Source organism: Hypanus sabinus, chromosome 2, assembly GCF_030144855.1.
Source record: "Hypanus sabinus isolate sHypSab1 chromosome 2, sHypSab1.hap1, whole genome shotgun sequence".
Taxonomy (NCBI): Eukaryota; Metazoa; Chordata; class Chondrichthyes; order Myliobatiformes; family Dasyatidae; genus Hypanus; species Hypanus sabinus.
The window spans coordinates 96,662,407-96,680,648 of record NC_082707.1 but is presented as its reverse complement, the minus strand read 5'-3'; the positions used below and the strand labels follow the sequence as shown (position 1 = coordinate 96,680,648).

General features: G+C 40.6%; 1 protein-coding gene across 2 annotated transcripts in view; it reads right to left on the bottom strand.

The window, feature by feature from the left end:
* ppp1r7 (protein phosphatase 1, regulatory (inhibitor) subunit 7) overlaps positions 1-18,242 on the bottom strand; it is an 88,622-nt gene that overhangs the window by 8,092 nt on the left and 62,288 nt on the right. For both annotated transcript variants that reach the window (XM_059950898.1, XM_059950907.1), the window contains exons 3-6: positions 13,450-13,505; positions 12,142-12,207; positions 8,900-9,030; positions 8,129-8,291 (exon numbers count right to left, since the gene is read on the bottom strand). In XM_059950898.1, coding sequence (XP_059806881.1) covers positions 8,129-8,291; positions 8,900-9,030; positions 12,142-12,207; positions 13,450-13,505 — 416 coding nt within the window. The remainder of the gene's footprint in view (positions 1-8,128; positions 8,292-8,899; positions 9,031-12,141; positions 12,208-13,449; positions 13,506-18,242) is intronic.

Sequence of the window (18,242 nt, the reverse complement as noted above, 5' to 3'; positions counted from 1 at the left end):
ATAGTTCCACACAAACCCCTCCATCCAGAACTCTACAAGTAACTGAATTTTAAAAGTACACTTTACACGATCACCACTTTACTGCAATCAGAGAGAAGGTGCAATGCTTTTGGAAATCTCCTTTCAGTGATTTCAAAGAATCACTGAAATGCAACAGGATCTCTCAGAATTTCTTATTAAGGTTAAGAGATGGTACTAGAAGGCTCCAGTAATCTTCAATTACCATCCAATATTTTTGTGGAAAGGCTATTAATTCATTAGTTTAACTACAGCCATTGATGGCCAGACCATTAAAAGGAAAACCGTGTGAAAACCCCTTTTGACCAAGGTATCAGTGATCAGGAATAAACACAATGCTAAATTTTACTACTTCAGCTTCAGGGAAAGAGATCAAAGACTAGAAGCAACCGATGAAAATAAAGTTGCAGATATTGGAAATATGAAATGTAAACAGAAAATACAAGAAACATTCAGGTCAGGCAGCAGCAGTAGAGGGGAAAAAAGTTACTATTGCAGGTCCACGACCCTGAGAAAACAGGACAAATCAACTGAAGATAATCTTTCCTATTCCACAGTAATTACAAAAACCATAGAGTGAGGGGGGTGAAACGCAAGAAAATCTGCAGATGCTGGAAATCCAGCAACACACGCACAATGCTGGAGAAACTCATCAAGTCAGGCAGCATCTATGGAAAGGAATAAACAGTTGATGTTTCGGGCCAAGACCCTTCATCTGGACTGGAAAAAAATACAGGAAGTCGGAGTAATGTAATGCCCTGGTTCATATTTTTACTGTTATGCTGTATGTATTTCCTTTAGCAGCTCTGTAAGAGCAATCTGTTCTGCTGTCAGCCTGTTTGGGTTACAGTTGAAGATAAGAGATAGTGTGCCATCCAAATAGGATGGTAGAATTAGGGGGAGGTTTTCTTGTGAGGGACATTCAAGCAGATCTTGGGATTTTTTTTTTTGGTTCGGGGGAGATGAAGAGGGAAGACACTGGGGAGAACTGGTCGTAGCATGCGATCCGGTGGGAGACCCATTTGTTTGGGATGGATTGTGAGCGACGTTCAGAAGGTGGAGTGTGCTTTCACGCTGACCAAGGCCCAGTGTGTGAGTGACAGAGGAGTTCAAGATGAGCTCCAACTTACATGCACATTTGACTGTTTAATTAGAATGGGTCCTTTTCTATTGGTTTTTCTTTACTAACCCTTTAGTTAAGGTTCATAAATATACAGTGGCGTGCAAAAGCTTGGGCACCCCGGTCAAAATTTCTGTTACTGTGAATAGTTAAGTGAGTAGAAGATGAACTGATCTCCAAAAGTCAAAGTTAAAGATTGTTACGTCCGTTGCCCCCTCCTTTGTGAGAATCGCCAGATCACTGTTGGGTTGAATCAGAAGGGGGCCCAAGACATGAGGGGGAGACGTGCAGGATGTCACGTTTCTCCCCCCCCCCCCCATAGCGATGTAAAGCTACAGGACATGGCCATTGTCTCTTGGAGACAGATTTGTGGATTGAGATGCTCTGCTACGTGAATGCCCTCGGGCAAAGTGGGCTGGTTGAGGGAGAGATTGCATCACCCCCAACCTGACTGACATCTACGACCCTGCGAGTCAGAATAAAAGAGGGGCTGCAGGAACAACCCCTCAGATGCACCAGAAGAAACGTTAAGCGACCACGTAACAGCAGACGGTCATCGGAAACCAAGCCACGTGCGTTCAATTCCGTGGCTGGAATTGGTGGCTGTAACCACAGAAAACGGCTTTTTAGCTAACAACGGGGAAACCCGCTCCCCTGACTCAATGGATTGGCATCATAAAAGACTTGGGCAAGTTCAAACACTTCCCTCTCTTAAACCCAAAACGCTGCAGCCTGAACAAGCTAATGACTTTTATATTTCCATCGGACAATACATTATCCCCTAGACAACATATAGTTATGTTTTATTGGTTATGACCATACCTGCGCTTTAGATTTAGTATTGACGACGTATATTATCTGTATGTTTGCATTAATCTTATTTTTGTGCCCCTTTATCAATAAATACTTTTAAAAATAGTACCATCAGACTTCAACGGACCTCTCTATCTTTGCTGGTAAGTGATCCAGTTACGGGATTACGTAACAGTTGGGGTTCTCGTCTCGGGATTTGACACCAAATTGGAGGGCCAGTGAATCGAGCTTGTAGGTCCAAAACTTGGATCTGGTTACGCGGGTAGCCAGACGGGAAACCAGCAAAGATGGACGTGGGTGAATTTATAGAAAACCCGACTCTGGAGGCACTGGAGGTGGCCTCCAAATCGGACTTGATAAAATTGGCGAAGGAGTTAAACCTCGCAGGGGTGAGGTTGTCAATGAAAAAGCGGTAGGTGCGAAGGGCAATAACTCAGTATTATATTGGGAAGAGTGTGTTTACAGATGAGGTATTGGAAAATATCCCTGAAGAGGCACCCACTAGTGGGACGGCTCAGTTAGAGTTGGAGAAATTAAAGTTGGAACATGCAATTAAGTTAAAGCAGCTGGAGGCAGCCGAGAGAGAGAGAGAGAGAGAGAGAGCAAGCGAGGGAAAGGGCCGAGAGAGAGAGAGAGCATGAACTTCGGTTAAAACAGCTGGAAGCAGCTAAGAAAGAGAGAGCTGAGAAGGAGAGGGAGGCAGAGAAACAGAGGAAACATGACTTGGAGATGGAGAAGTTACGGCAAGAGCCACGAGTTCCGGGGTCAGACCGAGAGGAGCGGTTCAATGTTAGTCGAGAGTTGAGGCTAGTAACTCCGTTCGAGGAGACGGATGTGGATAGTTATTTCTTGCTTTTTGAAAAGGTGGCCTTGAATCAGAAGTGGCCCAGAGGTCAGTGGGTGGCGCTATTACAGAGTGTGTTAAAGGGGAAGGCACAGCGGGCATATATGGCGTTGGCCATGGAGGAGGGAGAGGAGGAGAGTTATGACTAAGTAAAGGCGGCCATTCTCCAGGGTAATGAGCTAGCACCTGAGGCTTATAGACAAAAGTTTAGAAGTTTAAAGAAAGGGTGGAATCAGACGCATACCGAGTTTGCCTATGAGAAAGGTGTGCTCTTGGACCGGTGGTGCACAGCAGAGAGAGTGGGAGAAGATTATGGGCGTCTCAGGGAGTTAATTCTGATTGAGGAATTTAAAGGGTGTGTTTCGGAGGATATCCGGACGTATCTGAATGAGAAGCCGGATAAGTCCATCTCAGAATTTGCTAGGTTCCCAGATGAATATGCCTTAACCCACAAGACAAAGTTTTCCTCGAATAAAGGTACCCAGAGAGACTGTGGGAACGATCCAGAAAGTCCACCGGCTGAGGCAGAGGTCCTGCCGGGAGCTGGAGGTAAGGTCGAGGGGGAAAGGCCAGACAGCCAGAGATTTCCAGGCTTGACCTGTTTTAATTGTGGAAAAGTGGGACATATTGCATCGCAGTGCTTTGCTCCGAGGAAAGAAACAGGAAAGGGGAAAGCAGCAGTCCCTATCGGATGTGCCGTGGTAATCAGTAGATCAACAAGAGAGCCCCGGGTAGACAGAGTACGAGAAGGGTCTGAGACTTGTCTGTCACACGGAACCGTGTCTGTGAGGGAGGGAGACACACCAGTTCCCGTATGGATCTGAAGAGACACGGGGGCTGAGCTGTCGTTGATCAGCAGTAAGGTACTAGAGCTTGGTCGAAAGACGAGAATGGTAGCTGTAAAGGGAATAAGTAAAGGGACAGAAATGGTGTCCTTACATAAGGTCATTATGGATTGTGAGCTGGTATCTGGACCAGTTGAAATAGGGGTGCGATCAGAATTCCCGAGGAAGGACGCGGACATCCTTCTCGGTAACGATTTAGCAGGTGGTAAGGTTTGGGCAGCAATGACGATGACAAGCCGGCCGGTGAGTGCTGTGGCCCTGCCCCTAGATTCCAAGATCTACCCCGCATGCGCGATCACTCGCAGCCTGTCGAGAGAGGCAGCTGAGAACGAGAGCAGTTTAAATCCGGCCAGTTTTGATTTGGCCGAGACGTTTCTACCGACCTTGTACCATGAGGATTTAGAGGGTGGTAAAACGAAGAGTAGTAAAGTAAAAGAGGGTAAGGAAGCGGAGGTAGATCTGCCCTTAGCGAGGAGAAAGGTTCTAGAGGCCAGAAATAAAGATGAGGAACCGCTAGAGTGGTTAAGAGGTCCAGAGTTGGACAAGGATGATCTGTCTGGTTTGGCAGAACTGCTTGAAGAAGTTGAAAATTCTAAAGGTGTTCCCGATAATGAAATGAGGGCAGTCCTAAAGGAAAAGGATGCCATTACCTCGAAGAGGTCTGCTGGGTCGGTAGATGAGGTTGCTTCAGCCCGCGGGGTTGAGTTTACTCCAGAAGGGAGTTGCCCAGAGAGTACCTGGGAGGATCGGGAGAACTTAGAATTTGAAAAGGGTACAGGTATTTAAAGCCTGGAAGAGGCCAATGTCCCGTTTGAGTGTGTCCAAGATGGGGATGCATGTGGTACTGAACCTAGTAACGGAGCTCAGAAAAAGTCTGAGGTATTTGATTCAGTGGAACGGGACGGCCGTCCTTGTGGGTCAGATAGACTTGGTTCAGTGAAAAAAGGGTTAACCTTGGTAACAGTGGGAAGTGAGAGTTCCCAGGTGTTTGTGCTCGAAGGTGTGTTCAAAGTTAACGCAGAGTTTAAGAATGGGGAGATAAGAAGGAATTGAAGGAAACGGGAAATCTGTAGTTCCCAAATCCAATGAAGAAATTTTAAGCCCTGCAGATCGCTTACGGATTAAGCCGGAATATGACAGGGCCCCCCACGCTATTGTTATTCCAGCGTGTGGTGTAAAAGGGCAGAATTTGAAATGCTGCTTGAGCAAGGAAGTCGAACTGAAACCACATAGTCTGAAGGGGCCTGACGAGAGGGTTAGCCACCTGTGTAAAATTACAGAGGGGGGTGGAAATTCAGAAGATGGGCTAAGTTTGGGACATGGTGTTGATAAATTAATTCCTATGGAACAGGCGGGCGAGGGTTTATCTCGCCACCTTATTCAAATTCCCCGGAAAAGAGGCGACAGTTAATGAGGACGCCATTTTTAAATAGCAAAGCCGGTTGTACAGGATTTCGACAAAGCCTGTGAATAATAAAGACAACCCCCTTGGAAGCCTGCCTGTTCAGTTTGAAAACGACCGAAAGACTAGTATTTACATAAACTTTTGTAGATGCATGTAAGCTAAGAGCACACCTCCTCAGTTTTGTTGCTGAAAAAAAAATAATAGGTGGTTATTAAATTGAAGTCTGATGCTACAAGACGTTAGTACGATACAAGATGTTAAGATATTAAAGAAAGTGACACTGAAATCGTTAACTGTTTAGATACTGAATTGACTGTATAACTGTATTACTCTTTGGTGTTGTGTTGGATTCTAACCCCCTGTAAGACTCGGTATTATTTCGTTTTTCCTGATGGTAAAAAACACGTTGAAGAAAGGGGATGTTATGTCCGTAGCCCCGTCCTTTGTGAGAATCGCCAGATCACTGTTGGGTTGAGTCAGAAGGGGGCCCAAGACATGAGGGGGAGACGTGCAGGATGTCACGTTTCTCCCCCCCCCCCCCCCCATAGCGATGTAAAGCTACAGGACATGGCCATTGTCTCTTGGAGACAGATTTGTGGATTGAGATGCTCTGCTACGTGAATGCCCTCGGGCAAAGTGGGCTGGTTGAGGGAGAGATTGCATCACCCCCAACCTGACTGACATCTACGACCCTGCGAGTCAGAATAAAAGAGAGGCTGTAGGAACAACCCCTCAGATGCACCAGAAGAAACGTTAAGCGACCACGTAACAGCAGACGGTCATCGGAAACCAAGCCACGTACGTTCAATTCCGTGGCTGGAATTGGTGGCTGTAACCACGGAAAACGGCTTTTTAGCTAACAACGGGGAAACCCGCTCCCCTGACTCAATGGATTGGCATCATAAAAGACTTGGGCAAGTTCAAACACTTCCCTCTCTTAAACCCAAAACGCTGCAGCCTGAACAAGCTAATGACTTTTATATTTCCATCGGACAATACATTATCCGCTAGACAACGATAGTGTTACGTTTTATTGGTTATGATCATACCTGCGCTTTAGATTTAGTATTGACGACGTATATTATCTGTATGTTTGCATTAATCTTATTTTTGTGCCCCTTTATCAATAAATACTTTTAAAAATAGTACCATCAGACTTCAATGGACCTCTCTATCTTTGCTGGTAAGTGATCCAGTTACGGGATTACGTAACAAGATGAAACACTCTTTTCAACATTTTAAGCAAGATTAGTGTATTGTTTTTGTTTTGTACAATTTTAGAGTGAAAAAAGGAAAGGAGCACCATGCAGAAGTTCAGGCACCCAAGGAGATTTGAGCTCTCAGAGAACTTCTACCAAGGTCTCAGACCTTAATTAGCTTGTCAGGGCTATGGCTTGTTCACGGTCATTGTTAGGAAAGGCCAGATGATGCAAATTTCAAAGCTTTATAAATACCCTGCCTCCTCAAACCTTGTCCCAACAATCAGCAGCTGCCTAGCACTCTGAAAATTAAAATAAATGATGCCCACAAAGCAAGAGAAGGCTGTAAGAAGGTAGCAAAGCGTTTTCAGGTAGCTGTTTCCTCAGTTTGTAACGTAATTAAGAAATGGCAGTTAACAGGAATGGTGGAGGTCAAGTTGAGGTCTGGAAGACCAAGAAAACTTTCCAAGAGAACTGCTCATAGGATTGCTAGAAAGGCAAATCAAAACCCCCATTTGACTGCAAAAGACTTCCAGGAAGATTTAGCAGATTCTGGAGTGGTGGTACACTGTTCTACTGTGCAGCAACACCTTCACAAATATGACCTTCATAGAACAGTCATCAGAAGAAAACCTTTCCTGCGTCCTCACCACAAAAATCAGCGTCAGAAGTTTGCAAAGGACCATCTAAACAATTCTGATGCATTTTGGAAACAAGTCCTGTAGACTGATGAAGTTAAAATATAATTTTTTGGCCACAATGAGCAAAGGTATGTTTGGAGAAAAAAGGGTGCAGAATTTCATGAAAAGAAAACCTCTCCAACTGTTAATCACAGGGGTGGATCAATCATGCTTTGGGCTTGTGTTGCAGCCAGTGACATAGAGAACATTTCACTGGTAGAGGGAAGAATGAATTCAATTAAATACTAGCAAATTCTGGAAGCAGACATCACACCGTCTGTAAAAAAGCTGAAGATGAAAAGAGGATGGCTTCTACAACAGGATAATGATCCTAAACATCTCAAAATCCACAATGGACTACCTCAACAGGCGCAAGCTGAAGGTTTTGCCATGACCCTCACAGTCCCCCAACCTAAACATCATCGAAAATCTATGGATAGACCTCAAAAGATGCAAGATGGCCAAATGCAAAACTGCCCAAGAATGTCACAGAACTAAAAGCCTTTTTGCAAGGAAGAATGGGCGAAAATCCCCCAAACAAGAATTGAAAGACTCTTAGCTGGCCACAGAAAGCATTTACAAGCTGTGATACTTGCCAAAGAGGGTGTTACTAAGCATTGACCATGCAGGGTGCCCAAACTTTTGCTTCAGGCCCTTTTCCTTTTTTGTTATTTTGAAACTGTAAAAGATAGAAATAAAAAAGTAATCTAACTTAAAATATTAAAGAAATGTGTCATCTTTAACTTTATGCCTTTTGGAAATCAGATCATCTTTTACTCGCTTATTCACAGTAACAGAAATTTTGACCGGGGTGCCCAAACTCTTGCATGGCACTGTAATTCCTTTAATCGTATACAGTGTTATTTTGTGGCACTAATTTGTAAGAGGGTCACAAATTACACAGCATCCACACAAACCGGGGTTTGGAGCGGAAGAGCTGTCTCAGTCTCATGAGTTTGATGGGACTGGAGAGTGTTTTCCCTAGACTTACGCAGCCAAGGAAACCAGAGGGTTTCAGTAAGAAGCTGGGAGGATGGGAGGAAGTAGTACAAAGTAGTAGGTGTACCACTGGTCCTAGGTACTAAGAGAAACACCTTCAGTCTACCCCATCTAAACACCAGTGATGATCTTACACACCTTTATCAAATACCCTCGAACACTAGGGGTTTAGAGTATGCTAATGACCATTCCAACATTGACTTACCCGAATGCGATTTGAGCCCAGCTCTAATGTTTCTAACTGATCCAGATGACTAATGTTCTCTATTTTTGTAATTTTGTTGTTCACAAAGAAGAGTTTCTTCAGCCTGATCAGGGAGTCAAGAGCCTCAATTTTCCTCACAATATTGAAGGAGAGATCCAAAACCCTGCATGGAAATAAAAGGAACCATGCAACTTCAGTTTTCAGAAGAGGACGTCTGCAAGAGGCAGTGCTTCAAGAAGTCATCCATCACAAGGACCCTCACCACCCAGGACATGTCCTCTTCACATTACTACCATGGGAGAGGAAGTACAGGAGTCTAAGGACCCACATTCAATATTCAGAAACAGCTTCTTTTCCTCCACAATTCTGAATGGCCCATGAGCTCCAGCTTATTATTTGCACATCTAACTTTGTAATTTATAATAATTTTATATCTTTGCATTATAATGAGTCAAAACAACAAATTTCACATCTTTCTAGTCACTGATAATAAATCTTATTCTGATCAAAATGATAGATGTTGATGAATACTCACTACCGATACAGAACACTATTTTTCTGAATTCATATCACAGCTTACTGCCAGCTGAGAAAGAGGATGTGGAGTTAGTGTGGTTGTCCCTAAAATGAACCACGGAAATTAGTCATCAACCCACACGGCTATTCATGGCTTTCAAATCAATGACAAAGTAGCAACTCCTACAATTAGTGATTCTTGAATTCTTATCAGAGAACTGGACTAAATGTTAACTAAATCTTTCTAGTACTCACTCAAGGTCCTTCAATGCTTGAAGATTTTCTAATTGTTTGATTTGATTGTCATATAGATCCAGTTCTCGAAGCATTACCAGCTGGTCAAGGTTCTCAATTGTCTTAATAAGATTTTGACGAAGGCACAGCACCTAGAATAAGTCGAAAAACCAGGAACTTCAGACATTCCAAACATTAGACTGTTCAATGTCAAAATTACAACTATTATCTACTAGAGATCACTTCTGTCCACTGCATGCGAACTAAAGTGCAATGTTGGATGCAACAGACAAATGACATGATCGATAGAAAGCAAGAGATGGAGCAGCAGAAAAGAAATACAATACTTCTGTATTTAATTGTACCTCTCACACTCTTGAATCATCCCGAAGTCTAATGAAATACATTGAAGGGTGTCAATTTTGTAATGAAGGAACCAAACAGCCACTTCTCCACAGTAATCTCCTACATGCCAATGTCAACGTGATAATGAACATTTATTTTCCTAATATTGATTGCATTTGCAAGAATGAGTCATTGTTGAGTTGGCAATAACTTCCCAGCACATTTTTCAATGCAATGCAAAGGTATCTTTTGTGTCCATCTGCTTGTAGAGAGGGTTCAGTTTATAATTCAATCTTAAACAGTGTCTCCAATTATGTCATGCTTCGTCAGTAGCACCCTAGCTTTTGTAGTCAAATTTCCAGAGTGGGACTTGGGACCTGTGAACTTCTGATTTAAAGCCCAGACTTCCAGCAACTGAACAACTTTTAAGATTCACAAAAATGTATTGGTAAAAACTGTGTTTATTGAAACATTCCAAAATTCCATGAGCCTGCCTTTGATTGCGCAATATATGCATTTTCACTTCTTTCTGAAGCACTTCTGAGAATGCTAACTTTCTCCTAAACTCTCATACCTTATTCCATCACTGCCTCTCTAACTGTCCAGAGAAACTTCAATAGCTAACACCCCAATCATCATTCTATGGAAGACTGAAGATATTTCTATTGGCAGATTTCTCAGTTTTGATGAGTCTGAAGAGAATATCTTTGCAATTCTGCAACTCATCCAGTATTGCTTCTTGTGATTAATTTTAAGGATGTGGTCTTTGCAAGTAAAATGAATCAGTGGAAATGTACACATCAGAAAAATGTTGTACAAAGCCTTCCAATGTATCATCTTTCTGAAATGCTTGAAGGGTAGAATGAGAGCAACATATCATCAAATAAGGTAACATTCACACAGCAAATCATGGATTACAAAGAAAGCTAGGCATTATATTTCAAGAATGCATGGAAGTTTGATGGCCAAGTATCCTAGAATAGATTTTATTGATGCTTAATATGAGTGATCAAGCTCAATTAGCAGCAAATAGTTTTTCAGATTCTGTACCTTATAGGTGCCCTCTTCAAATAATAACCATTTCCTTTCATATTTCACATTTGGTGTACAAAAGATACAGGATGCCCAAGTCTCATGTTATTATCAATCCCTGAAGATAGTCTATTCTACAACTATCTGCTTCACATCCAAGTTGTTTTTTTATCAATATATAGTGACATCTTAACCCCCAAAGATCTGAACAATTGGCAGTTCTCTTTTTCAGATATTGCCCGACCTGTTGAATATTTCCAGTATTTCATTTTGGATATTTAGCCTTTCTATACCTTTAATAACAATGCCTTTAAACTAATTCTTTGTTATTCATTATGGAATCTTGAGCTGCACATTTCCCTTGCCAGTAATGTCTATTAATAACACTTCATTTTAAAAGCACAAGACAAGCCATGCTTTCTTCTCAGGATATTTAAAAACACCCAATAAGACTTGGAGAATTCTCTGTCAAGCTTCAAGGATGTATTAAACTTTAATATTCCAAGATGACTCAAAGATATCACAAGATGTGCTATACAATATCTTAATTGTATTGCAAGTTCAACACTTAAAATTACAATTTTTTTAAATAAACCTTTGTTTGGTAGGCCTTGTAACTATATCTATTTTGGGGTGCAAAAAGAATGACATTTGTTTCTTGAATTATACATAAAATTTCCGCCTTATTCTTGTTGCGTGGAAAATTTTCCAGAGTGTTTTTTTTTATTGGACTCGAGCCGACTTCAGCTTCTGGCTATTGAACCATCAAGGTTTAAAGCAGCACTCCTGAGCGTTGACCTGTTCAAACAAAGCAGACAGCAACAGATCCAAATTTGGAACCCATTCCTGGACCAGTGATGTGTAACATATACACAGTGAAAAAGGATGTCAATGGTATACATTAAAAAGCACAGTTCAGTGAAATGCTCACACAGCATTAGAGTTAAATTTTGATTGTAACCAGAGAGATTTACAGAAATCTATCAATAGTCAAAGACACAGCACTGTAGAAAGATTGCAGCAGGCAAGAAACTCAGTTATAGAATAACCTCAATAAATTTTGTAAAAAAAAAATTTTCAAATACATACCCAAAGGAACAAATACACATACACAGAAATGGATCAGGTCACAAAGAAATGGCAATAAACTCCAAAGTGCAGGTAGAGGGAATTTTCTTATTAAATAAAACCTGAGATGAACTGTTGTTTCCTTTTTGCAGACAGATCAAAACCCTGAGTGTTGGAAGGCAATGGCACATTTTAAGGTCATGTTTTAAGGAAAAACATGGATTTAAGAACACTTCAACCTTTTTACTAAGTGCCTCAGAGAAAATAAAGATCAGGTGACTCAGAGAGCTGTGGTTGAAATATCACTGGCAACAGGCATTTGCTCCTCTGACTCCTCAGTAGGAAATTATTCGCAGCCAGGGTGCAATTCCTGTCCTGCCAATTCCTAACCATTTCGCACAGGCAAAGCTGCTCTGCAAATGGAATTCTGTGGGGGAAGACACGAAGCAGATATTGGATGGGGGAGAAAACATGAGCATAAAGATCCACACTAGAGGAATTCCACAGGTCAGAGAGCATCTGTGCAAATGTCAGTCAGTCAATGTTTTGGGCCGAGGCCCCTCCTCAGGACTGAGAAGGAAGGGGGAAGGTGCCAGAATAAAAAGGCTGAGGGAGGAAATATAAAGATGAGAATAATCCCAGAACAGGCATCAAAGTCAAGCACACCAATTTGGAGATTTTATGACCAGAAGTCATGAGAATCTTTTGCATTGCATCATGAAGCAGCACCCACAGGATGCTTGATAGTTAAAAATTCACACAAATGACAAAAGAATCATTGACATCTATACTTCCACGAATACGTCAGCTAATCTCACCTTCACTTTCTTCAGTACCTCAAATCCTTCTATTTTCCCAATTCTGCAGTGGTTAAGATCAACATCCTAGAAAACCACAAAATTAATACATTAAATGGAACAACGTTGTTCATAAATCAAAGCCAATCCCAAACTACTCATAAAACATAAGATAAAATAAAGACCAACTTCAAATCATGCTTTACTCAAGTCTGGCAACAGAAGAGGTCAAAGCCTGAAATGGGCCAGAATGCAGAATCCAGAATCCATTCAAATCAGGTTTCAAAATGGCATGAAGCTGGATTTTTGAGTTGTGGTCTGAATAATACTTGAAACTAAAATACTTCTAAGACCTACAGTATTTTAAAAAATTATACATTTTAAATAATCACTTACCCAGTTATCTTACAGCTGATACTTGAAAATTACCTGTATCAATGTATCCTAATTGAACAGAAATAAATTGCTAAATTACATTAATTAGATAACTGACTATTGCTTTTGAGATGTAGTGCAGTATTGAGAAGGGACATGGTGCAAAAGCTAATGATGTATTTTTGTGCAGACAAAAATAGCTAAGTCCCTGCTTAATCAGTTCACTTGACACACTGAACAGAACAGAGTAATTCTAGGTAATGGACAAGAGTTACATGGTCTTGGAATTTACAATACATTAAAGCCTAAAAGCCTGTCAGTCTGCTTCAAAGTCATGGGCAAAGTTTTATGAACAAGGCATCTTCAAGTATGGGCTTTAAGCTTGAAGAAGGTCAATTTTTCACTTTGGGAGACTGACTCTTGCTACAGACATAGATAGCTTTGTACGGCTCAAGTTAGAACCAAAACTACCTACCCAGAAAATATTACTTTGAAAGGAATAGCAATCTAACGATTGAACTTGTGAAGATAGATCAAATGTTAATGTATTCTACAAAACATCAAAACAAGCAAGATAACATAACTGATATAACTTAAGCATGAGGTTCAAGGGATTTGATTCTGTAAGTGACTTAACAGGACAGAAATGGCCATATGCTGTTAAGTTTGTCAGAGTTCAAATAAATTAAGAGGGGAACAGTTAACTTTACGATCAAGGTCCACAGAAGCAAAGCTAAAATGCTTTTCTGCACATATAAAGAACGATTTACAACACACACAAAATGCTGAACTCAGCGGGTCAGGCTGGAAGGCAATAAACAGTTGATGTTCATCAGAACTGAGGAAAATTTTTATTCTATTTTATGTACACTGAAACTCTAATACCTCTGAGACTGTATGCAATTGCAACTTTTAGTTTTGGTCCTTGGCAAATTGAAACTTCAAGTCCCTTACCTCTGCTTCTGGATCTAAAATAATGGTGTCAATATCAACTGGAGTGTTTGGTTCTCCTGAAATAGAAATTAATATGAAAATTTTAAACCACACAGATCAATATTTACTATTATAACTATTCTGAAATACAAGCCTAAAGGCAGTGAAATCCCCTTCAAATAAAGCTTATGAGAGGGTACTGAACCAGAATGTTCACCGTATTGGTCCCACATTTAGCCAAGAGATGAGCTTCTAACCACTTATCTACTCCATCATTTAGATCCTTCCACTTGGCTTCAATTCTTGGCAAATCTCCTCTGCTGTTGAAATCCTCATCCATAATTTAGATCTTCTAGACTTGACCATTCAATTGCATCTCTGGCCAGCCTCCCACATTCCATCGTTTGCAATGAGAAACACCACTGCCATATTGACTTGCATACTTTTCAGTCATCAAGAGCCTAAGCTTTTAAATTCTCGTCCTACCAATCTAGGGTGGCATTGCAGTGCGACACTGAAGGAGTGTCCATTGTACGATGTCTTCTTCCAGATGAAACACCAAACTCAAAAAGAATGGGAGCTATATCTATCACTCATACAATGCCAATTTTAAAAACATGACTTGAGCATCAGAAGTGCAAGCATATGCAACATTGACTATATTCAATAGTATTTTATTGAATAAAGTGTTTTGGTACATGCTAGGGGCAGCAGCAAATTCCATTACAGTCAGCCCTCTTTATCCACTGGGGATTGGTTCCGGGACCCGTCGCAGATACCAAAATTCGTGGATGCTCAAGTCCCTTATTTAACCTGGTTCAGTGCGGTGGTCTTTAGGACCCAGTGGAACCCTGGACTTCACTTAACATGTCTCCGTGTGGTTGGCGTTAGGACCCGGCAGCACAGCTCTAAATCCGCAGTGTTTCTGTTCACGAAAATAATCACGATCACGTTTGAAAATAAGGTGGAAGTAATAAAGCGATCGGAAAGAGGTGAAACGCCATCAGTCATTGGAAAAGCGTTAGGCTACAGTCGGTCAACGATCAGAATAATTTTTATGGAGAATGCGAAAGGCCCTGCCCCGGTGGAAGCTACAATTATTACTAAACAATGCAGTGGTTAAATGATTGAAATACATATGTTTCTTAAGTGTTTTATATGCATAGAAAGGTAAAATATGCACTGTATACACTAAGAAAAACGCTTGACTAACTGACGCTAAATAATATCGGATGTACCTGTTCCAACTTCAAATCCAACTTAAAGATGGACTCAGGAATGGAACTCATTCATAACCTGGGGACTGTGCTTTTAAGTCATTTCTAAATTACTTATAATACCTAATACAATGTAAATGCTATGTAAATAGTTGTTATACTGTATTGTTTAGGGAATAATGACAAGAAAAAATAGTCTGTACATGCTCAAGCAACGAGTGCTGGAGAGAGAACATCCGGGATTTCCCGATCCACGGCTGGTTGAATAAGGAGGGCCAACTGTATACAAATAAAAGCACATCTCTTTTTTTAAAATCAAATTTCTTTGCCTCTTGTACTGGCTTACAAGACTATTTGTCAAATTTTGTTTCATAGTATCTTAAGTATTGAGTTAGGAGTAGGACATTCAATTCTTCATGGATATTGTGCCATTTAATATGATCATGGCTGATCTGATTGAAATTTTAATACATTCCAGCCTACCCACAGTAACATTACATTCTTAATCCCACCTACAGTATCTGTTTCAAAAACATTCCACTGTCCTTTGAGGAGGAGAGTTACAAAGGAACTAGACATTTTTCGGAAAATGTTCAACTCATCCATTCAACAGCCGACCGCTTACAAGTCTTGATTTTCTCAGACAAAGAAACATTCTCTCTGCATTTCAGGTTACCTGGGGGCACAAGACAAAATAGGCCAAAGTCAGCATGGTTTTCCTTAAGGGGAAATCTTGCCAGATAAATTTCTTTGTGGAAATAAGAGTCAGGGTAAACAAAAGAGAGTCAAAGTCTGTTGTTTATTTGGATTTTCAGAGCCCTTTAACAAGGTGCCACACATAAGGTTATGTAACAAAATAAGAGCCTATGGTATTAAAGGAAAGATACCAGCATGCATAAAAGATTGGCTGACTGACAGGAGGCAAAGAGTGGAAATAAAGGGGGCCTTTTCTGGTTGGTTAATGGTGACTAGTGGCATGCTGCAGGGGTTGGTTTTAGGACTGCTTCTTTTCAATTTATACATCAACGATTTGGATGAAGGAGTTGATGGCTTTGTGGCCATGTTTGCATATGATACAAAGATACATGGAGGGGGAGGTACAGTTGAAGAAGGAGGACTTGGATTGGGAGATTGAGCTAAGAAGTGGCAGATGGAATATTGGGTTGGGAAGTATATGGTCATGCACTTTTGAAGAAGGTATAAGGCATGAACAGAGAGAAATTTCAAAAATCAGAGGTGCAAAGGGTCTTGGGAGTCCTCGGGCAAGATTCCCAAAAGATTAACTTGCAGGTTGAGTCAGTGGTAAGGAAGGCAAATGTTAGCATTCATTTCAAGACAACTAATTACTAAAGCAAAGATGTAAGCCCGAGGCTTAAAAGGCATTGACTAGACCTTACTTGGTGTATTGTGAGCAGTTTTCGGCGCCTTGTCTCAGAAAGAATATCCTGGCATTCAAGGAGGTTCAAAAGATGCACAAGGAATGAACCCAGGAATGAAAGGGTTAACATAAGTGAAGTTTTTGATGGTTCCAGGCCTGTACTTGCTGCAGTTCAGAAGAATGAGGGGTAATCTCATTGAAACCTATTGAATATTGAAAAGACAAGATAGAGTGGACATGGAGAGAATGTTTCCTAGAATGGGGGGGGGGGGGGGGTCCAGGACCAAGGAGCACACAGCCTCAGAATAGAGGGACATCCATTTACAACAGAGGCTGGAGAATCTGTGGAATTCATTGCCATAGACAAATGTGCAGGACAAGTCAGTGGGCATACTTAAGGTAGAGTTTGATTAGTCAAGGTGCCAAAGGCTATAGGGAAATGACAGGAGAATGGGGTTCAGAGGAGTAATAAATCAGCCATGATGGAATGGCGGGGCAGACTCAATGGGCCAAACAGCCTAATTCTGTTTCTACGTCTTATGGTCTACATCTACCCTGTCAAGAATTGTCAGTATCTCATTTTTCAATCAAGTCTCTGTACTTTACATACTCCAGTAAGTAAATCTGGATTGTCTAACCATTTCTGACAGAACAATTCCCATTTAGATACTTAATTCAGTTCACTTTTTCAGAACTGCTTCCAGTTTGCCAGTGCTCTGAATGTGATCTCACCACTGATCTAAATATCTGAAGCATCGGCTTCCTTTCTTCATATTCAATTTTCCTCTCATAAGTAATAACAGTCTAATAGCTTTACTTGCTGTACTTGCACACTGTCCTTTATTAATCATGCACTAGGTCAAAGATCTCTCTACGTCTGAGTTCTGTAACCTCTCATTAACTATGTAACACAATGCTTTTCTTCCAAAAAGGGAACATTTCACATTTTCCCATATTATACTACATTTGTTAGATATTTTCACACCCAAAGTGTCTATATCCCTTTGTAAGTTCCTTATATTTTTACATTTTTATACCCTGATGGAGAAAACCAATAGGTTGCATTGTACATAAATACTTTGACAATAAATGAACCTTTGAACTTTGTAGTACAACACTCATTCCACCTGCCAAATGACAGCCCATTTATGCCGATCTTACAGTCATGCCATTGTCATGACCTTCTAAATTGTGCAGTAACCATTGATACAACACCTTATCGGATGCCAATGGGAAATTTAACTACTGTAGAAATTAAAAGGTTTATTTTTATCATACCCTATGTGGATTCTTCAAATAACTCCAAAAAAATTGGTCAACTACAATTTCCCATTCTTAAATTCACAATGACTCTGCAAATTACCTTGGATATTCAAATACATGTTGACTCTGATATTTTAAGTGCCTGTTACAGCCCTGAAATTGCAAAAGTTTCTAACATTTCCCCAATGATGGATGTTGAGCTAACTCTGCTGTAATCAACTATTTCTAACTCCCTTCCTTTTGAAAATGTGTTGCATTTGCTATTTTTGAATCCAGTGACATTGCCTCTAAATCTGGGAAATGTGAAAAACTAAAACAGCACACACACCAACTATCAGTAAGACCTTGGGTCGAAGTCCATCACAATCTGGAGAATTGTCCGTCGGCAACTCTAACAATCTATCAGTACCACTACCCTTACAAGTGCAATTTTTCCCAAATTCAACACCCAACTGATAGTTAATTCTGGGATGCTATATCTCCCTGAAGTGATGTATTATTTCCTTGTTTTACATTACTAATGTGCCAGGGTCATTTTATAGAAGACAATGCTCACTTTAACATTTTTTAAACTATAAAGAAACCTTGTTTTTATATGAAGCACTTAGAATCATGAATCACATTGAGCCAGTGTATATTATTGCTTATACATCCTAAATAGCTCACTTTCATTTTGTATGCCTATCTGACTGTTCTCAATGCCTGCATTTCTTCTCCCACTGTGTAACTTACCATTTACAATGTCTGGCCACCTAACCGATTAGCTCATTTGGCAAGCCACTTTCTCTTTTGCCATTTCTTTGTTACGTAATCCTAAACTACAAGCACACAAATTTTTTAAAAAATAGCACTACAAATTTCAGAAAATATTCCTTTTTTCATGTACCCATTGACATTGGTTGCATTATGGCTTTGTACAGCAAATGATCAGTCAAAACCACCAACAGCAATAGAGA